The 16,306-nt window shown below is 34.1% G+C and overlaps 1 protein-coding gene and 1 long non-coding RNA gene across 3 annotated transcripts; both read left to right on the forward strand.

The window, feature by feature from the left end:
• The first annotated feature begins 8,135 nt into the window (after positions 1-8,135).
• LOC144572608 (uncharacterized) lies at positions 8,136-10,593 on the forward strand. Of its 2 annotated transcripts, none has more exons than XR_013517758.1 (3): positions 8,136-8,437; positions 8,955-9,395; positions 9,918-10,593. It is a non-coding gene; the product is annotated as an uncharacterized LOC144572608 (long non-coding RNA). The 2 variants fall into 2 exon arrangements; XR_013517759.1 differs by having other exon boundaries at positions 8,960-9,395.
• Positions 10,594-13,154: 2,561 nt separating this feature from the next.
• LOC144572614 (triosephosphate isomerase, cytosolic) lies at positions 13,155-16,012 on the forward strand. Its single transcript, XM_078322257.1, has 9 exons — positions 13,155-13,309; positions 13,644-13,719; positions 13,848-13,971; positions 14,376-14,460; positions 14,614-14,746; positions 15,115-15,209; positions 15,316-15,394; positions 15,478-15,560; positions 15,807-16,012. The coding sequence occupies exons 1-9, from the start codon at positions 13,271-13,273 to the stop codon at positions 15,852-15,854; spliced, it is 762 nt and encodes a 253-aa protein (XP_078178383.1). The 5' UTR covers positions 13,155-13,270; the 3' UTR covers positions 15,855-16,012.
• The last annotated feature ends 294 nt before the right edge of the window (positions 16,013-16,306 follow it).

Raw genomic sequence — 16,306 nt, forward strand, 5'->3', positions numbered from 1 at the left:
CTAGATGAGATGTAATTGTTTGATTTCTAGATAAGACGTAATTATTTGGCCTTTATGATTCCCCAACAGAGTGGTCTCCCGTCTGTATACAGTAGGTACACCTTCACTTGTAGTTTGTATGTTTGTGTGATGATTTGTGTTGCTTTCTGTCTTCTCTTCTTCTGCCTCTCCTCTTCTCTCTGTTTAGAGGTGACTGTCATGTACTGGTTGATTCAATTCCCAATCCGGTTTGATTAAGTACATTTTCGGCTGATCAGTGACTGTCCTGATCCGGTTTAGATTCAGTGCTGTGATATGCGTACATAAGGCAACAATCATTATGCTTCTATCACTCCAATCAAGCAAGGATAACCCAATTGTGTTTTCACATGATGTACATACCTTGTACATTTTTATTCATTTACAGTTGTATGTTTTCACAGACACTCATTATCTAATTTTTTGTAACAATTAGTTTGTAACTATTTTGATCAATGCAATCGTCTACGGGGTTTTCAACCAAAAAAAAAAATGGTTTGAATGAGTACAATATCTCATCATTTTTAGCACGTAAGATTATGTTTATTTTTTTTTATAACAGTGGAATTATATTCCCCGATTTCCAATTAAATCGGACATCTGTGCACCTAGAGCAATACCTAGAGGCTTGAGCACATCAAAGCAAGATTATTATGTCTGAGTATTAAATTATTTTTTTACGGCAACTGTTCGCACAAAACAAAAACATAGGCTTCTTTTTTCTATTACGACTAGGGGTGAGTAATGAGCGAGCATGAGCGAGTTAGGGTATGCTCGTGCTCGCTCATTTAATAAATGAGCGAGTTGTTAAATGAGCGAGTGAATAAATGAGCGAGTCAGAAATGAGCGAGTTTTAAATGAGCGAGTTATGAGCGGCTCACGAGTTATGAGTACTAAAATTTAATAAATTGTCATAATTCAATTAAATAGAATAATAACAAAAAAATCAACAATATTACAAAAATAAAATAATAACAACATAAACTAACAATAGCATCAACAAACAACAATCAACAAAAACTAAAGCAGCACTAATAAAAATCTAACATAAATCCAAAAACATAAACTAACAACAGCACACTGTTTTGAGGCGTCTGTTTAAAAAAAAAAAAAAATGTATAAACTATGAATATTTGAGATTGAATGTGGCGGCGGGATTAGATGTGACAAATTTTAAATGAGCACGTTATGAGCGAGTTGGGTCTAGATCATGCTCGCTCGTTTAAAAAGGAGCGAGTTCAAGTGAGCATTTAGTGAGCGAGTTATGAGCGGCTCATGAGTTATGAGTAATTTACTCACCCCTAACTACGACCACCTGTCCTAATAATAAAAGCCTTTCGATATATATACTCCAGTAAATTTTTTATTATAATTCCAAAAAGCACCTGTCCTATCTGTATGGGCGGAAAAAGTGATTTTAACATAAGATATACGACAAGTGATTGTCGCCAGTCAGAAACGTCTTGAGATTGATTTTGTGCTGGAGAGTTGTGTTTTTGACTGGTCATGCTCATGCGCCTTCTACATCCTACTACATGGGCTACATGTAGAAATTCGTATCCTCTGCATTCAACTCAGATCCGTTCGATTCAGATTCATACTAATATTAAAGAATTTGTGCGTTATAAGTGTGAACCGGATTGATTCAAATTCTGATTACACAAACAATACATTAATAGCTGGAAGTGCGGAGAGGCTCTCCTTGTAGGCTTGTACAATATCAATTATCACCTGATGTAACTCAAGTTTTGAGTTTAATTAATCTAGACCGTCAGATTTAATTTGACACGGATATTAAAATAGTTTGTACATTCTAAAGAACTATATATTAATCTGGATTCTGATCAGACGGTCCATATTTAAACTCAAAATTTGAGTAACTTCAAAGGATCCGGACTCAGTACAGGTTAGAGGATAGAGATGAAGTAAAAATAAAAATAAACTTAATATAAGAGAACATAGTTAAATATTCTCGCATGTACTGTCTACAAAAAAAAATATATATATATATTTTTTTTCAAATAAATCATCCTGAAAACTAAATTGCAGTATAATTGCTTTAATATATAGAAATTCTTCCTGATTTTAAGATTGACTCTATTTTATGTACTTAATTATCAAATCTAAAGATTAAATTATAATAATTGATGTTTTCGTATTGTACATCATCTTACTTTGAAATTTTATTCGGACTCCGCTACTTGTGCTACCGATTGAGATAAAAAAAATAAAAAAAAGTGATTGTACATTTTTAACGAGTCAATCTATAATTATTTAATGCCTACCGCGGGCTCAGACCAGTTTATTGAATTGAATTTGGCTGTTCTTTTTATTAAAATATTTCTTTGAACTGAATTTGGCTGGTTTTTATTAACTTGTAAATTTTCATGGCGGCCCTTTTCATTTAATCGGTTTGTTTTTTCTCTTATTTGTGGGCGGGTAAGAAGACCATACTATCATAGGTTTCCCCGTAGCAATTTCGAATATAGTTGAGCATGTAGCGAATTACATCAGGTCATTTTGAAGATGAAATAAAAAACGGCATAGTTGGCCGTACGGGATTCGATGTAGGAATATAGAACACACAGGAGATAATTGCGTCACGACGGTGTCCGAACTTCATCTGTTACGCAACCAACTCGCATCCTCTGAGATATCTCATATTTTGCGTGACATATTGGAAAATCTGAAACGTTCAAATGCGTTCTGCACGAATCTCAAAGCACAAATAATACTGGTCTCTACGCTATCTCCGAATAAGCACCGGACACGTCGGTCACGCAAAATACGAGATATCTCAGAGGATACGCACTTCCATATCACGTGTTGTTGTAACCAAGTTATAAATTAATGATTTTAAAAATGATATATTTTTTTTTTTTGAAAACTTGGTAGTAGCTACCAAGGTTCGTGAGGTGGAATTGAATTCTCGATCTTTGGGTATAACAACTCTATGACATTTTTCTAGCCAATTGTGCTACCTTCCCTCAGATTTTAAAAATGATATCATCAGGGCATGTTAGGTGTCAAGAAGGGAATGAAAACGGAAACAGGATCTCAATTGTTGAAATGCTTTGCGCGTGGAAAAGAAAAATCCAATTAAAATTTGCAAAAATATCCATAAAAATTGCTTGAATGCGTAAGAAATTCAAATGAATGTGCAACACAGTCTACACAGCTAAGTTTTCCCCTGTGTTATACAGCTGGTTTCGTCTATTAAAGGGAGATGGGCAATTCTTAGAGGAAAATCATTTTATCTGGTAAATATTCAATGTCGAATAATTTCTGCATGTGTGCTTATTCATAATCATATTCGAAGGGAAATGCTTATTGATCCTTTGGATGTCGAAATGCAAGATGCCAACCTATTGCTAGAGGAGCTAGATGGTCAGCGAATTACACATATTGAATCAACGGATGAATGGACCAATTGGAGGGACACTTTAGCCCATGAAATGTTTACTATGTGGAGAAGCTCAGGAAATAATCACTGAGTCCATATGTTATAAGTTGAATGATATAGTCACTTTTCTATTTTGTCATTTTAGAAGTTTTAATGGGTATGAAGTATATGATTTATGTTATTTAGGTTCCAAGTATCAGTCACAATTCGTTATTTTATCTACTGGTTCATAGTGTGGAGCTGGTTTTTTTTCTACTGTTAAAGGATTTGTTTCTGGGGTTTTGGTAATAATAAAAATATTAGGGTTCCACTTGAAGTTGTGCATATCATTGTTGTCAGTTTTGTTTCCTTTTGACATTTCCTGGAGCAGACGGAGGATGGTACTGGTACCCGATACTAGTACGGTTCAGCGCATCAACCTACTGCTAGTACGCTAGGGAGAGCAAGACCAATGCATTTTGAGTTTTCTGATTTGCTTTTTTTCTGTATTTTTTTTGTTTTGCTGATTTCAATAATCTTTAGGGACTAATCTGCTAATTTTTATGTTTTTACTGCTTCGTTAATTTTCCCAAATATATTGGTTTATTTGTAATTTTTCTTATTTAGATTGTAGGTACAAACTATGTAACTACGAGTTATTAATCAAATGTTGGTATGCTGCCAACAAGATGTGACAGTATTCCCTGGAATGTGATTCCTTGGCATGTGCGAACCAAACATGGTAATAACATATTTTCTGGAATGCTGAAAGATAGCCATGCGTGAACCAAACTTGGCAATGACATATTCCCTGGAATGTGATTCCTTGGCATTACATTCCAAAGAATTTTTCTATTCCTTGGAATGATCTATAGCGCGAGCCAAACGCCCCCTTAGTTTATAAAAATTCAAATTCCAACAACTAATTTTTACTATACGACAGCCAGAAATTAGATCAGAATTTAATATTTTCGAGGCACAGATATCGTTACGATGAATTTGCTGTGTAATAAACGTGTACATTATGATATTTTTTTTTAGTCACCTATAACGGATTAGAATCAACTTAAAAAAATTCAATATTTTTTGCCGGTGTTGTCATCTCTTGCTCTATAAATATTAAGGATGCCTTTGGATGGAGCAAAAATAGCACTAATCCATCATTATTTGTTTGTCTTATATAGGTTAGCTAATTATTCTACTAACTCAATCAAAAGTTGAATTAGTTACTATTCTCAAATTTGAGATTAATTATGTTATTGCTCTATTCCTTATTACATCCAAACGTATTCTAAGTTTTTTTAGAATTACGAACTTAGTGTAGTGATACGAGTTTCGTTTCTCTACAAAGAGATCCTTTAATTAAGAGAAGACATGTAATCTTTTAACTTATTTTTCTATAAAAAGACCTCTGAATTTTCTTTGAATTTACATGACCTTCCAATCATCGTTCTAAAGTAGTTTTTTCAAAAATTTGCGTGCTCTCTCAATTTTCCTCATATAATTTTCATTTTTCATGAAGACTAAGATTTATTTCAATTTGTTCATTTCAGTTCTTAATCAATTAATAGGTTTAATCGGTTCGATTCGGTTCTATTTTTAAAAACCAAAAAAAAAAAAATTAATTTAGTCATTTTATTTTGGTTTGAACCGAATTGACCGTTTGAAACAACCCTACTTATTAGATCTTACTTGAAAAGAAAATATCAAATGTTGTAAGCCAAATCAATGACGTGTGGTCTTTGATATAATTTTGTAAAGGCAGTCATAAATAAATTCAACCACACATCTGAAATATTAAAAATAATATATTGACCGTGCTCCCCTAAAATATTTTAAAATATTGTTGGGTTTAATTCCCCTAAAATAATATCTTGACCATGCTCCCCTAAAATGATAAAATTTAATGTACGTTTCATACTTTCATCATATATTAAATAACTTAAAGTTCAACAATTTAGTATGAACAGTCCTTAATTTATCATCAACGACACTTAAATTGTATGAAAATTAATTGTTTGATAAGTGGCGCACCTATGCATAGTTCAGGGGAATGTTTCGCACCCCTTGATTTTAGAAATTTTAATTATAGATGTATATTGAATTTTAATTGTATTTTCATTTTTCTTAAAAAATTTACATAGTTTAGTCTCCCTCATTAATCGTCACATGTGTGCTTGTAGTCCGGTGGTTAGAATTTCAATTTATTATCGTAGAGATATATACGTGTTCAAATATAATGCAATATTAAAAAATATAATAGACATTTTAATAGATAATTATACAATAATATAATTAATTTCGCACACAATAAACAATTAATTTCGTACATTGAATTAGATGTCCTCCATACGCGATGTAACTGTAGGTCAGATTGTACCTATAGAAAATCACTATTTTTGAATAAGTTATAGATCAATATACTTTAATTTATATATTTTTCTCATAAAATTATATAAATATACTTGAGACATAAAACATTATAAAATCACGTATCATCCCGTGCTTCTACTGTTGTATTTTTAAATTTTTTATAAAAAATATTTATAATTAAAGATAATTATAAATCATATCTCACACTAAATTTAACCTCAACCTAATATAACCGACAAAAATGTGGACTCCGCTCTGATGCTTATGAATTCGCATTTAAAAAGAATGTTAAAATAACGTGTGTTTTTATATGTATGTTTTTTAATAGAATAATAGAAATTTAGCCTATTAACTGTCATTTAATTATCCATAAAAAAATATTTATCTGAATTTAGAATCTACAACATCTTATGTGTAAGAGAATTATGCAGAGGGGGGTTATTTTTTACCACCTATGAAAAGATCGTTCTTTTTGTATATTTGTTTTTTTTACTTGAGTTTAGGAAATTGCATCGTTTGTGAGTTGTGACTTGCGATTTCGATTTAAGCGCGAGATAGCACGGGGAATAGGAATTAGTAGGGACCTTTCTTGCTGGTCTTTTTTATTAATAGAAAATAAATAAATAAGTGAGTTGTGACAGAACAGAGATAAAATAAATCATCACCTCTAGCTAATCTCATCTCTAACTATGCAAACTCGTTAATTAAAAAAGAGAGTTCCTAAATGGGATGGTTCATCCCGTCCAGTACTGTTCTTTTTTTAGAAGAACAACAAAAGAAGATGAAAATAAATAAATAAATAGTATTGGACGGGATGAACTATATACCCCGTCCAGGATTTGTTTTTTAATTAGTGAGTTTGCGTGGTTAGAGATAAAATTAGCTGGACATGATGTAGTGAACGGGATAAACCATCCTGTTATTCCTATATTTCAAAATTTCGCTAAATTCTACCTCTATTTCATATTTTATTTATTTATACCTAATTTCGTCCCTAACTATGCAAACTCGCTTTTGAATGAGATAGTCCATCTCGTCTAATATTTTTCAATTTTTTGTTTTTTTAGAAGAACAAAAAAAAATGAACAATAATGTTCATAAACTTTTTCACCGGAACATCCCGTTATGAACACTTTTTGTTTTTAATCAGCGAATTTGTGCGGGTGGAGATGAAATTAGCTGAACGTGATGCAGCGGACGGAATAATTCCTTTCGTTATATATTTAGAAATTTCACCAGATTCAATTCCTATTTCAATATTTTATCTATTTATTTTCTATTAATAAAAAAATCGGACCTCTCTCGCCTTGAACCGTTGAACGGATAGAACCTTGGAAAAAGCACAGTTTGGTCGCATTAAAAGAAAATCGTTACAACACGTCGTTTTCTTTTTGACATCCCATACGATTAAATCAAATAGAATAACTAGCGAGAAAATAAATAAGTATCATAGAATAATTTCCGCAACTTGGGTCATATATTTTCTGTGTCATGTTTGTATAATTTCAACTTAGTTCTGTGCTGCCAGCCAGTCAAATTTAAAATCTTTCAAATTAGTCTTAAATGACAAATCTAAACCATTGAAATCTGTCTACCTTACGAGTGGTGCATCTGTATGTGAACATTTTAAACATTCAAATTAATTTAGTATAAAGTCAATCGGTCAAAATTAGAAAGTTAATAAATTAATTTTAATGTTTAAAATTTTTACATGTAAACGCATCACTCGTAAGGTAGGCGAATTTCAACAGTTCAAATTTGTAATTTTAAAGCTGATTTGATGAGTTTTAGACTTGAGTTCATCAAAAAACTTAGTGAACTTAAGAACACCTGGTTATGATACTGTATATGTTGTTTTGCATGTAGTTTTTTTGACGATTGAGTGTCGAAACTAAACGTTGTTCCGTTGCTTTCATTAATTATTTTCTAAATTGTAATGTGAAACAAATAATTTTAATTTAGTAACTCGGTCAACGTTTTCCTTCCTTTCTTTTTAATGTAAAACAAATAATTATAACTTAGTAATTCGGTCAACGTTTTGTCCCTTTATTTATTTATTTGTATTGCGAGCACATTCATTTTAAAATAACCCAATTGACAACTCAGTAAAATATCCATTATTAAAATCACCTCCCCACACATATTATAATACCTTAATTTTGAATACGGGATGAACAGTGCCACGCCCTCTCTTTGCCGTCTGATGCAAGATAGATGGCTCAGATCAATTTCCAGCTGACGTCAGCTGACGTAATTCGGCGGAAATCAAACTGAAAACCAATTTGGGCCTGGGCTGTTGTTGTTCTGACGTTAAATTGTCGCTGTGGCATTAAAAAAAAAAAAAATGGAAATATCACACCGTCTCTTCCGGAGAAAGATCTGCTACCTTCAAAATATCTAAAAAAAAAAAACCCCAAAATAGGAAATTACCGCTTCCTCTCCTCTCCAGTGCGCGCATACGGCCACACCTGGCGATTTCTCTCTCGCTGCGTTACACGTAGCACAACCTCGCCACGTGTTCTTTTCGCTGTCACTGCGTCCTTCGGTTGGCCTATATTTCTCCGGTGCTTCTGTCTCGCTGTCGGTCCTCTGTAGCCAGCACTGACCCTAATCTAGAGAGAGGACGCAATTTCCACCGCCGTTGGTCGTCGTCGCTGCTCCGAGGTACGGTACTACTCTCCTTATTCCAAACAGACGATTTGATTTTACACTAATTAAACACCTCGACTTTAGTTTGAGCATCGCAATTATGTCTTAATTAAAATATGTGAGGATAAATAAATTTGAGTTTTCACTTCATTTCTGTTGACATAAGGCAATATATTTTATACACTGATTAAGCCAACTCACAAAATTGGTCATTGTTTACCATTTTGAGTAATTATATTACAAAACAGCAATTTCGTGTGAAGTTGCAAGTGCAATCCTGAAAGCTTCAACATAATCAGATATCTTACTCATCCTTTTGTATCCTCAATCTGCATGCTATTCTCATCCCAATTATGAAGGTTGCTTTAATCTCTCAATGATGACATTTCTAGAGATTTTGGGGTTCCTTCTATTTCCATTATTTTCCACTTAAAATTTTGTCTATATGGCATCATGATTTGCAAATCTCCATGCCTCCATATTTTCGGATAAGGAGCTGAGTGTCAATTTTATTTAATTATCTTTTTTTCAGCATAGGAATGACAATAAGGATGAGTTTTGGAGGTCGTACCAGTACCTGAGGAGAAGCACATTGGCGCAAATGCCGACTGGAGAGGAATTGGTGAGAGGGGAGGAGGTGTGATTGATGTCCAATTTCTCCAACAGTGACAGATTCAGTTGCTACCCTCCTTCCATTCATGGCACTCTCATCAGCTCCCATGACCCATCCCTTCCCTTTCCCCATATATACGATCTCGAAGACGCAACCTGGATTGGGGAACACAACCTCCTAACGAAGAAGGCCACAATGCACATGCTCAACCACCTCCGTCTACCCTCTCCTTCCTCCGACATGGCCTTCTGCGTGCTCCACGCCTCCGCACCATCCAATCCCCTCCACGCGCTCCGTTTCTTCAAGTGGCTCCAGCCCTTGCACAATCCCCATTTTGCCCCTTTACCATACCTTAATCAGGTACTTTTCACTTCAATTTGTTCATTTGAATTCGCAATAATCAAGTTGAATTTATTTTAATCTAATTGAGTACAATTTAATCTTCATATATATGAGTTGTAAAATTTATTTCTGCAGTACATTTCCTTAATTTACAAATAATTCTTCATAAAAACCGAGTCATGCATGATTTTTTGAAATTTAATTTCAGAATTGGTTTGAAGTTTTAACATATTATTCTGGCTTACATTGCATGTTAGCTTATTAACCTAATTATAATAGGTGATCCTTTTGTTCTTATTAGCCTACCTGTGCCTACAAGACAAAACTTAGGGTTAGGCCATTGCTTTGTCCATACCTAAAATGTAATTACATTTAGAATTGCATATATAATATAGGCCAAAAGGTGAAATATGTTAATTCTGTCCACAATTTGAACTTTGGTTCAAGAAATCTACTTTTTGGATGTCTGTCTGTACCCAGTTTTAATTTGCATGCAAAAAATAATTCCCACTAAATGCTTACTAGAAATTGATAAAACAGAGGAAAGGATGAAGAAAGGGAAGTGTGCATGATCATGCCAGGTGGTCTCATGGTTGTCCACCACAGCAACACCCGAGCTACGTGCAGGATTGCAGGATTGATACCAGTACCAGTAATTGGTATAGTGACAAGGTGTACCATGAACACAGAAAATTCAATTGGAAGCGGTGTTGTAACCTACATTAAAAAAAAATAATTATATCCCTCAACTATTGAATTGTAACATCAGTTACATTATGTCACTATATCTACTCTTCAAGTTAAATATACTCTAGCATACCTTCCTTGAAACCCCCACTCCCCTCAAAGAACATCTCCTTCATCTCTTATAACTATTTTTTTTTGTGAAGAATTGTTTGTTCCCTATGTTCAGGTCAGCAGAGGTTTGATCCGAGCGAAGGCTTTTGTGCCAGACTTCCTAGGATCACCAAAAGAAGGGGATACCTCTTCTTGGCTGTAATTAATCAGCAATTGTGTGATATGCTCTATATAGTATATATTTTTCTTTGAGTTTGCTGTACCCTTTATGTTATTTTATTTTGTTATGCACAACTTGGGAAGAATTCTCAGGAGAAGTGCACATATATGCACAAAACCTAGGATGAAAAGAAAATAACATGGAACTTTGTTTAGGGAAACTTCTAAATAAAGATAAACATTGAAATTGACACTTACAGATTTGGATCTCACCTCTTCTTTGACATGAAAATGAATTTTTATTTTCTAATTATTTTTATTTCCAAATATTCGATCTGTGTTTACCATCTCGCGTCCCAGGTCTGCCTATGCAAAAGCCAAAAGACTATTTTGCAACTGTCATAAATTTACAAATTCCAAGGTAATATGCATGTATATATGTTGAGGGTTCTGGTGCCACAAGTTACTACTACCTCATTTTTGCATATTGCATTGTAAATATCTCTATCTGTGAATTATTTCATAGTCATGCAGGCCAACAGTGCCACAGAAGAATTGAATAGTAAAGCCAGCTGTGAACTGCGATAATGCTCTATCGCCTTGCCATAGAAAAATTGACAAATAAAAAGGTGATTTCTGACAACCAGTATTTCTGTACAGAAAGCCATTCATATCTTGGTAATCTGATTTCAAATTATCACCTGAAGAGAAGAAAAACTAACATTATTTTCAGATCTGGTATTCTGTTCAAGATGGGTTACCCTTATATTCTTAGGTGATTAAAAATTTAAAATTCCTCCATGTAACACTATTTGTTTTCTGCTAAAATGTTGTAAATACATGTATTGAAGATACTTGCAGAAGTTAAATTTTGCACAGATGCTTAATTTTTTTATAATTGTTCTTTTTATATCAGCTAAAATGTAATCTTCATAATGCCCAAGAAAAGCAGAATACGTATCCTCCCAGGTACCTAACTCAGGCAAATTACAAACGGATGGCCCATATTAACTCAGCAGAGTGGAAGTATAGGGGTTCCGTTTTGAGATTCGTGCCAATTTAAAAGAATTAATTTGGGTCGTCCGTTTGTAATTTGCTTGAGTCAGTTACCTGCGGTGATCTGAATCAAGCAAAGCGAGCCTGGAGGCTCAACTCTAGTATCTTAAATAAGAGGCAAATTGACGTTGTATTGGTGATGGTGAGTGTGTATCCTCTGAGATATCTCATATTTTGTGTGACCAACGTGTTCGGTGCCTATTCAGGGGTGACGTAGGGGTCAGTATTATTTGAGTTTTGAGATTTGCGCATAACGTATTGCAACGGTTGAGATTTTCCAATAAGTCACGCAAAATAATATCTCAGAGGATGCGAATTCGGTGATGGCAGCAATGGCAATTAATACACTCTAAGCTTGCCAGCTGCCTTAATGCATGCACACAACTGGAAGAAAAATTAAAAATACCTACAAAATGATTCACAAGGTGCACAAAAACTTTGTGTGTAACAACTGTATTTATTGCCGGAGTTCTATTTTCTTCAACTTGTAATAACTGTATTTCTTTCAAATTTCGATTCCAAATGATATATGTGCTGCAACAAGTAAAAAAAAAAAAAAAAGGGAAAAACCCTGTACGTCAACATACCCAAAAAAATCTGGGTCGCGGCGTAGCCGCAATAGATGAATCTAGTTGTTATCTAATTTAAACCGTCCGACCTAATTTTATTTATTTTGATCAATATAATCTTATAAGATGTACCTTTTTTTTATCTTAACTATCTGTATTTAATTGGACGATCATATTGAATAAATTTATATATAACGATATCATGTCATATTATGTGTTTTCTGGTTTTTTATTTTTTATTTAAATTTTTCTTAAGATTTTTTTTTTTGAATAAAAGTGTGAAGTCACTTCACTCATATTACCTTTCAAATTTAATTTATAACTAGAGATCACAATGTCGGTGACAAATTAAATTCGGACGCAGAGTTCTCAACACAATAAAATATCTACATTTTCGAAGAAATAAAATAATAAAAAATATAGTCTCTGACTTTCCGCTTACCAGCCGACGTTTGTTAAAAACCAACGGCCATCCACAATAGATCAAATCAGTGGCGAAACATTTTTTTTCCTTGTTTCTCTCTCTCTGTCTCTCTAATTTAAAAAGCGTAACAATTTCATTATATGGTCTTGAAACCGTTGATTAAAAGTTTAAAATAAAAAAGTGACGACGCGTCAAGCTTCCTCATTTCTTGTCTAATATATAATAGTTCCATCAATGGATATTCTTGTGACAGCTTGGCAACCAACATTGAAATGTTTGAAGTCTAAAAAAAATCCGTTTATTAAAATATAAACGAATAATGCACAAGTAATTATAATACGAAAAAGATTCTCTATCTCCAGAGTTTCGCCCAGATGGATATTAAAAAATTAAAATTATATAAAATATTTAGTGGGGATCTACTCGGACTGATCCATTTCTTTGTCGGATCCAATGTGGAGAATTTAACGGGGCCACCTGTGTGTGCCTATGTAATTACCAAATGATCCCCATTCATCGACGTCTGAGTCTTGAGTTTGATCACTAATCACACGGCCAGAAACTAGGGTCAATATTTTAACAGAGCAATTTTTGCTTCATACAATGCTATTTTGATTCTATAGTAATGCGCTGCATGAAACCCAAAACTGCTCTGTTATATTTTACGCTAGTTTCTGAGCGTGCGATTGAACCCGGTTATCCAAACTCAGACGTCGATTTATAGGGATAATTTGGTAATTACATAATTGAAAGTTTATCTCTCGTAAATCCCATTTTTTTTATATAGGCTTCCCATCCATGTCCTTTCTTCTCCACCAAGCACCCAAAATCTATTGATCGCAAACGTAAACCTCTCGATCTAAAGAAATTCCAATTTTTTTAAGAGAATGGGCCGGAAATTCTGCGTTGGTGGCAACTGGAAATGCGTACGTTTATTTCAATCTTTTATTTTTACCAGCTAACATAATCCGCTTACTCGATGAAAGTTTCTTTTGTTCCATCGAAATTCTGGTGCAGAATTTAGATCAAGGTAGACATAACAGCTGGGTCGTTGTAAAACTCCTATAAAAAAGTACTCGTGTTCTGTTTTTCAAAATAAATGCAACTAGTAAACTTGATTTATACGAGATCTGGGACCAACTGTCCATCTTGCATGTAAATCGTAAATCTAGGAGAAAAATCATATATTTCAGAGATACAATCGTAGTTGAATGTTGGTGTGCTAGTATTTAATCCCCTATTACACTTTTATGTTTTCAGAATGGAACACTGGAGGAGGTGAAAAAGATAATCTCCATTCTTAACTCTGGAGATGTTCCTTCATCAGATGTTGTTGGTATGGGAACTCTATGAATTATTTCTTTTCTAAGAACTGCTTTTTCTAGTTTTGTGATTGTAGAAAATAGAGACTGATAGTTTCATAATTTTGCACTTATAATTGAATTTTTTTATCTACTCTTCTAGAGGTGGTGGTAAGCCCTCCATTTGTGTTTTTACCACTGGTGAAAAGCGAGCTTCGTCCCGATTTCCATGTGGCAGCTCAAAATTGCTGGGTCAAAAAGGGTGGTGCCTTTACTGGAGAAATCAGGTCTGTTTAAAAGGATATAAGATAATTTGAACATCTAATTACAAACTGCACAATTTAAGTCCTTAATTATATGATACAGAAGGAATTTGTGCAATCAGATTTTCTGTTGTTGCATGTGGTGCATATCCTTATACTTTTTTGTTAGTCATACTCATATACTCAATGTATTATAACATGTGGAACTATTATTAGTAGACTGTAGAGTATAGACAGATGGATCAATAATTTTCTTACAAAGTTCATCTGTACAAGTTGACATGTCATTTTTGAGTCTGAAACTGATCTACACAGCAATACTTTATAAGCCAAACCTTTTATGAACTAACTATTGCCTTTTCAAAACTGTACTTGTTATTTGACCTCAACTTTTTCATACTCTTACTATTCATCTTCTAAAAATGCAGTGCTGAGATGCTTGTGAATTTGGGCATCCCATGGGTCATCATTGGTCACTCTGAGAGGAGAGCTCTTTTGGGAGAAACTAATGAGGTACTGCCTTTTAAATATGAAACAGGTTTCACATTCCTTCAATTTTTTTAACTTTTTACTTTAATTTTACGTCTATAGATAATGTAAACCAAAAAAAGACTGAAGTGCTAAATGTTAGCTTGGTTTTGGTATTTTTTTTTTTTGCTCTTCTAGTTTGTAGCGGATAAGGTAGTTTATGCCTTGTCGAAGGGATTGAAGGTGATAGCATGTGTGGGTGAAACTCTAGAGCAGAGAGAGGCTGGGTCAACCATGGATGTTGTTGCTGCTCAAACCAAAGCCATTGCTGGTATGATGCCATCTTATTATTATTGGTGTATTTTTTATTGTTCTTTGAGGAAGGGACTTCGCCTGTATGTGTGCAAAATGTTAAATAGCGTGTACACTTACCAGCTCATTTCTTCGCCTGCAATAAAATGTACATGAAAACTATTATAAACCCTTTAAAATGTCTCTACCTGCCCGCCAATCTGTTTCTCTTTACATAAAATAAGAATTATGGTTGGTCTTCAGGTCTTCTGAAGGGTTTTTAGTAGAGAATGGGGGTGATTAATTTGCTTAGTCACCTGGTATTAAGTTAGTATGAAAAGTAAGAGATGCAGTTTCATATTATTGTAGCAATAATAACTCCTATTACTCTTTTCCGTTCTATTTTAGACAAGATCAGCGACTGGAGCAATGTGGTGATTGCCTATGAGCCGGTGTGGGCTATTGGCACTGGCAAGGTTGCTACACCTGCCCAGGCTCAAGAGGTATCTTCTGTTTTCCATTTTTATCTTTTTATAATAACAAAAATATGAAATGCATTACTCTTTTGGTGATCCGAATTTTGGTTTCAATCTTTCTTAAAATGGAAAGGTGCATGCCGCTTTGAGGAGCTGGCTTTCAACCAATATCAGCGCTGAGGTTGCTGAATCTACTCGCATTCAATATGGAGGTATGTTCAAACTTATTCAAAGATTATTTAGCTAGATAGTAAGCTAACATTTTCTAATTCTTTGTTCTTAAAAATAAATGTAGGATCCGTAAGTGGGGCTAACTGCAAGGAGCTGGCAGCTCAGCCTGATGTCGATGGTTTCCTTGTTGGTGGTGCTTCTCTCAAGGTACTCCCCCCTTCTCTTTCCCTCTCTCTCCATGTGGGTACAGAAGTAAAAGAACTTCTAATATCTGGATATGATACTGGTAAACCCTTACTGCTATGTACTGACTACCCTAGAGATACCTAGCTGGTAATTTGTCAGTTCGTACCTGACCGATACCTGACTGTTGTGGTATCCAGCAGTAAACATCACCAAGAAAGATGAGCAATATTCTGAACTTATTTATCTTTCCTTTTTTGTCTCTTTCAGCCTGAATTTATTGACATCATCAAGGCAGCTACAGTGAAATCTGCCTAATGCTGAAGCCTTGTTCTGTTTCAGAAAAGAGATGTTCTAAGTATTTCGTAGTGTGATGTTTTGTTTCTATAGATTTTCCTGGTGTATCTTCTCTTTTGACTTGGTTTTTGCCTGAGAGATACTTTTGAGTTTAATAACAGGCAAATAATAATTTGGTTGAATCATAGAGCTCTCCAGTTCCTTTTTGGCGATCAGTCTTACTTGAATGGCAATTTGCATGTTTTACTGGGATATTTATGGATGATGGAGACATCTAGGACTAACAGTGTTTTGGGCTTTACTAAAGATCTTTGCTTGTGTTTAATTTCCCCTAAAATGGATGGGATGCCTTTGGCAGTATTTTTTTTACTGTATTGACAATAAGTTAATCAAATCACGATTGTCTAATTTTTTTAGTACAAATTTGACAATGCATCAGGAGTTGTTAAATTTAGATTGCTGTAAATGGTTGA

Source organism: Carex rostrata, chromosome 20 (genome assembly GCF_964058835.1).
Source record: "Carex rostrata chromosome 20, lpCarRost1.2, whole genome shotgun sequence".
NCBI lineage: Eukaryota > Viridiplantae > Streptophyta > Magnoliopsida > Poales > Cyperaceae > Carex > Carex rostrata.

Bases quoted from the DNA above. Each gene is read 5' to 3' on its own strand.
- LOC144572614 (XM_078322257.1), top strand. From the start codon at position 13,271: ATGGGCCGGAAATTCTGCGTTGGTGGCAACTGGAAATGC. The intron at 13,972-14,375 runs GTCTGTTTAAAA...CTAAAAATGCAG, and splicing joins GCCTTTACTGGAGAAATCAG to TGCTGAGATGCTTGTGAATT. The intron at 14,461-14,613 runs GTACTGCCTTTT...TTGCTCTTCTAG, and splicing joins TTTTGGGAGAAACTAATGAG to TTTGTAGCGGATAAGGTAGT.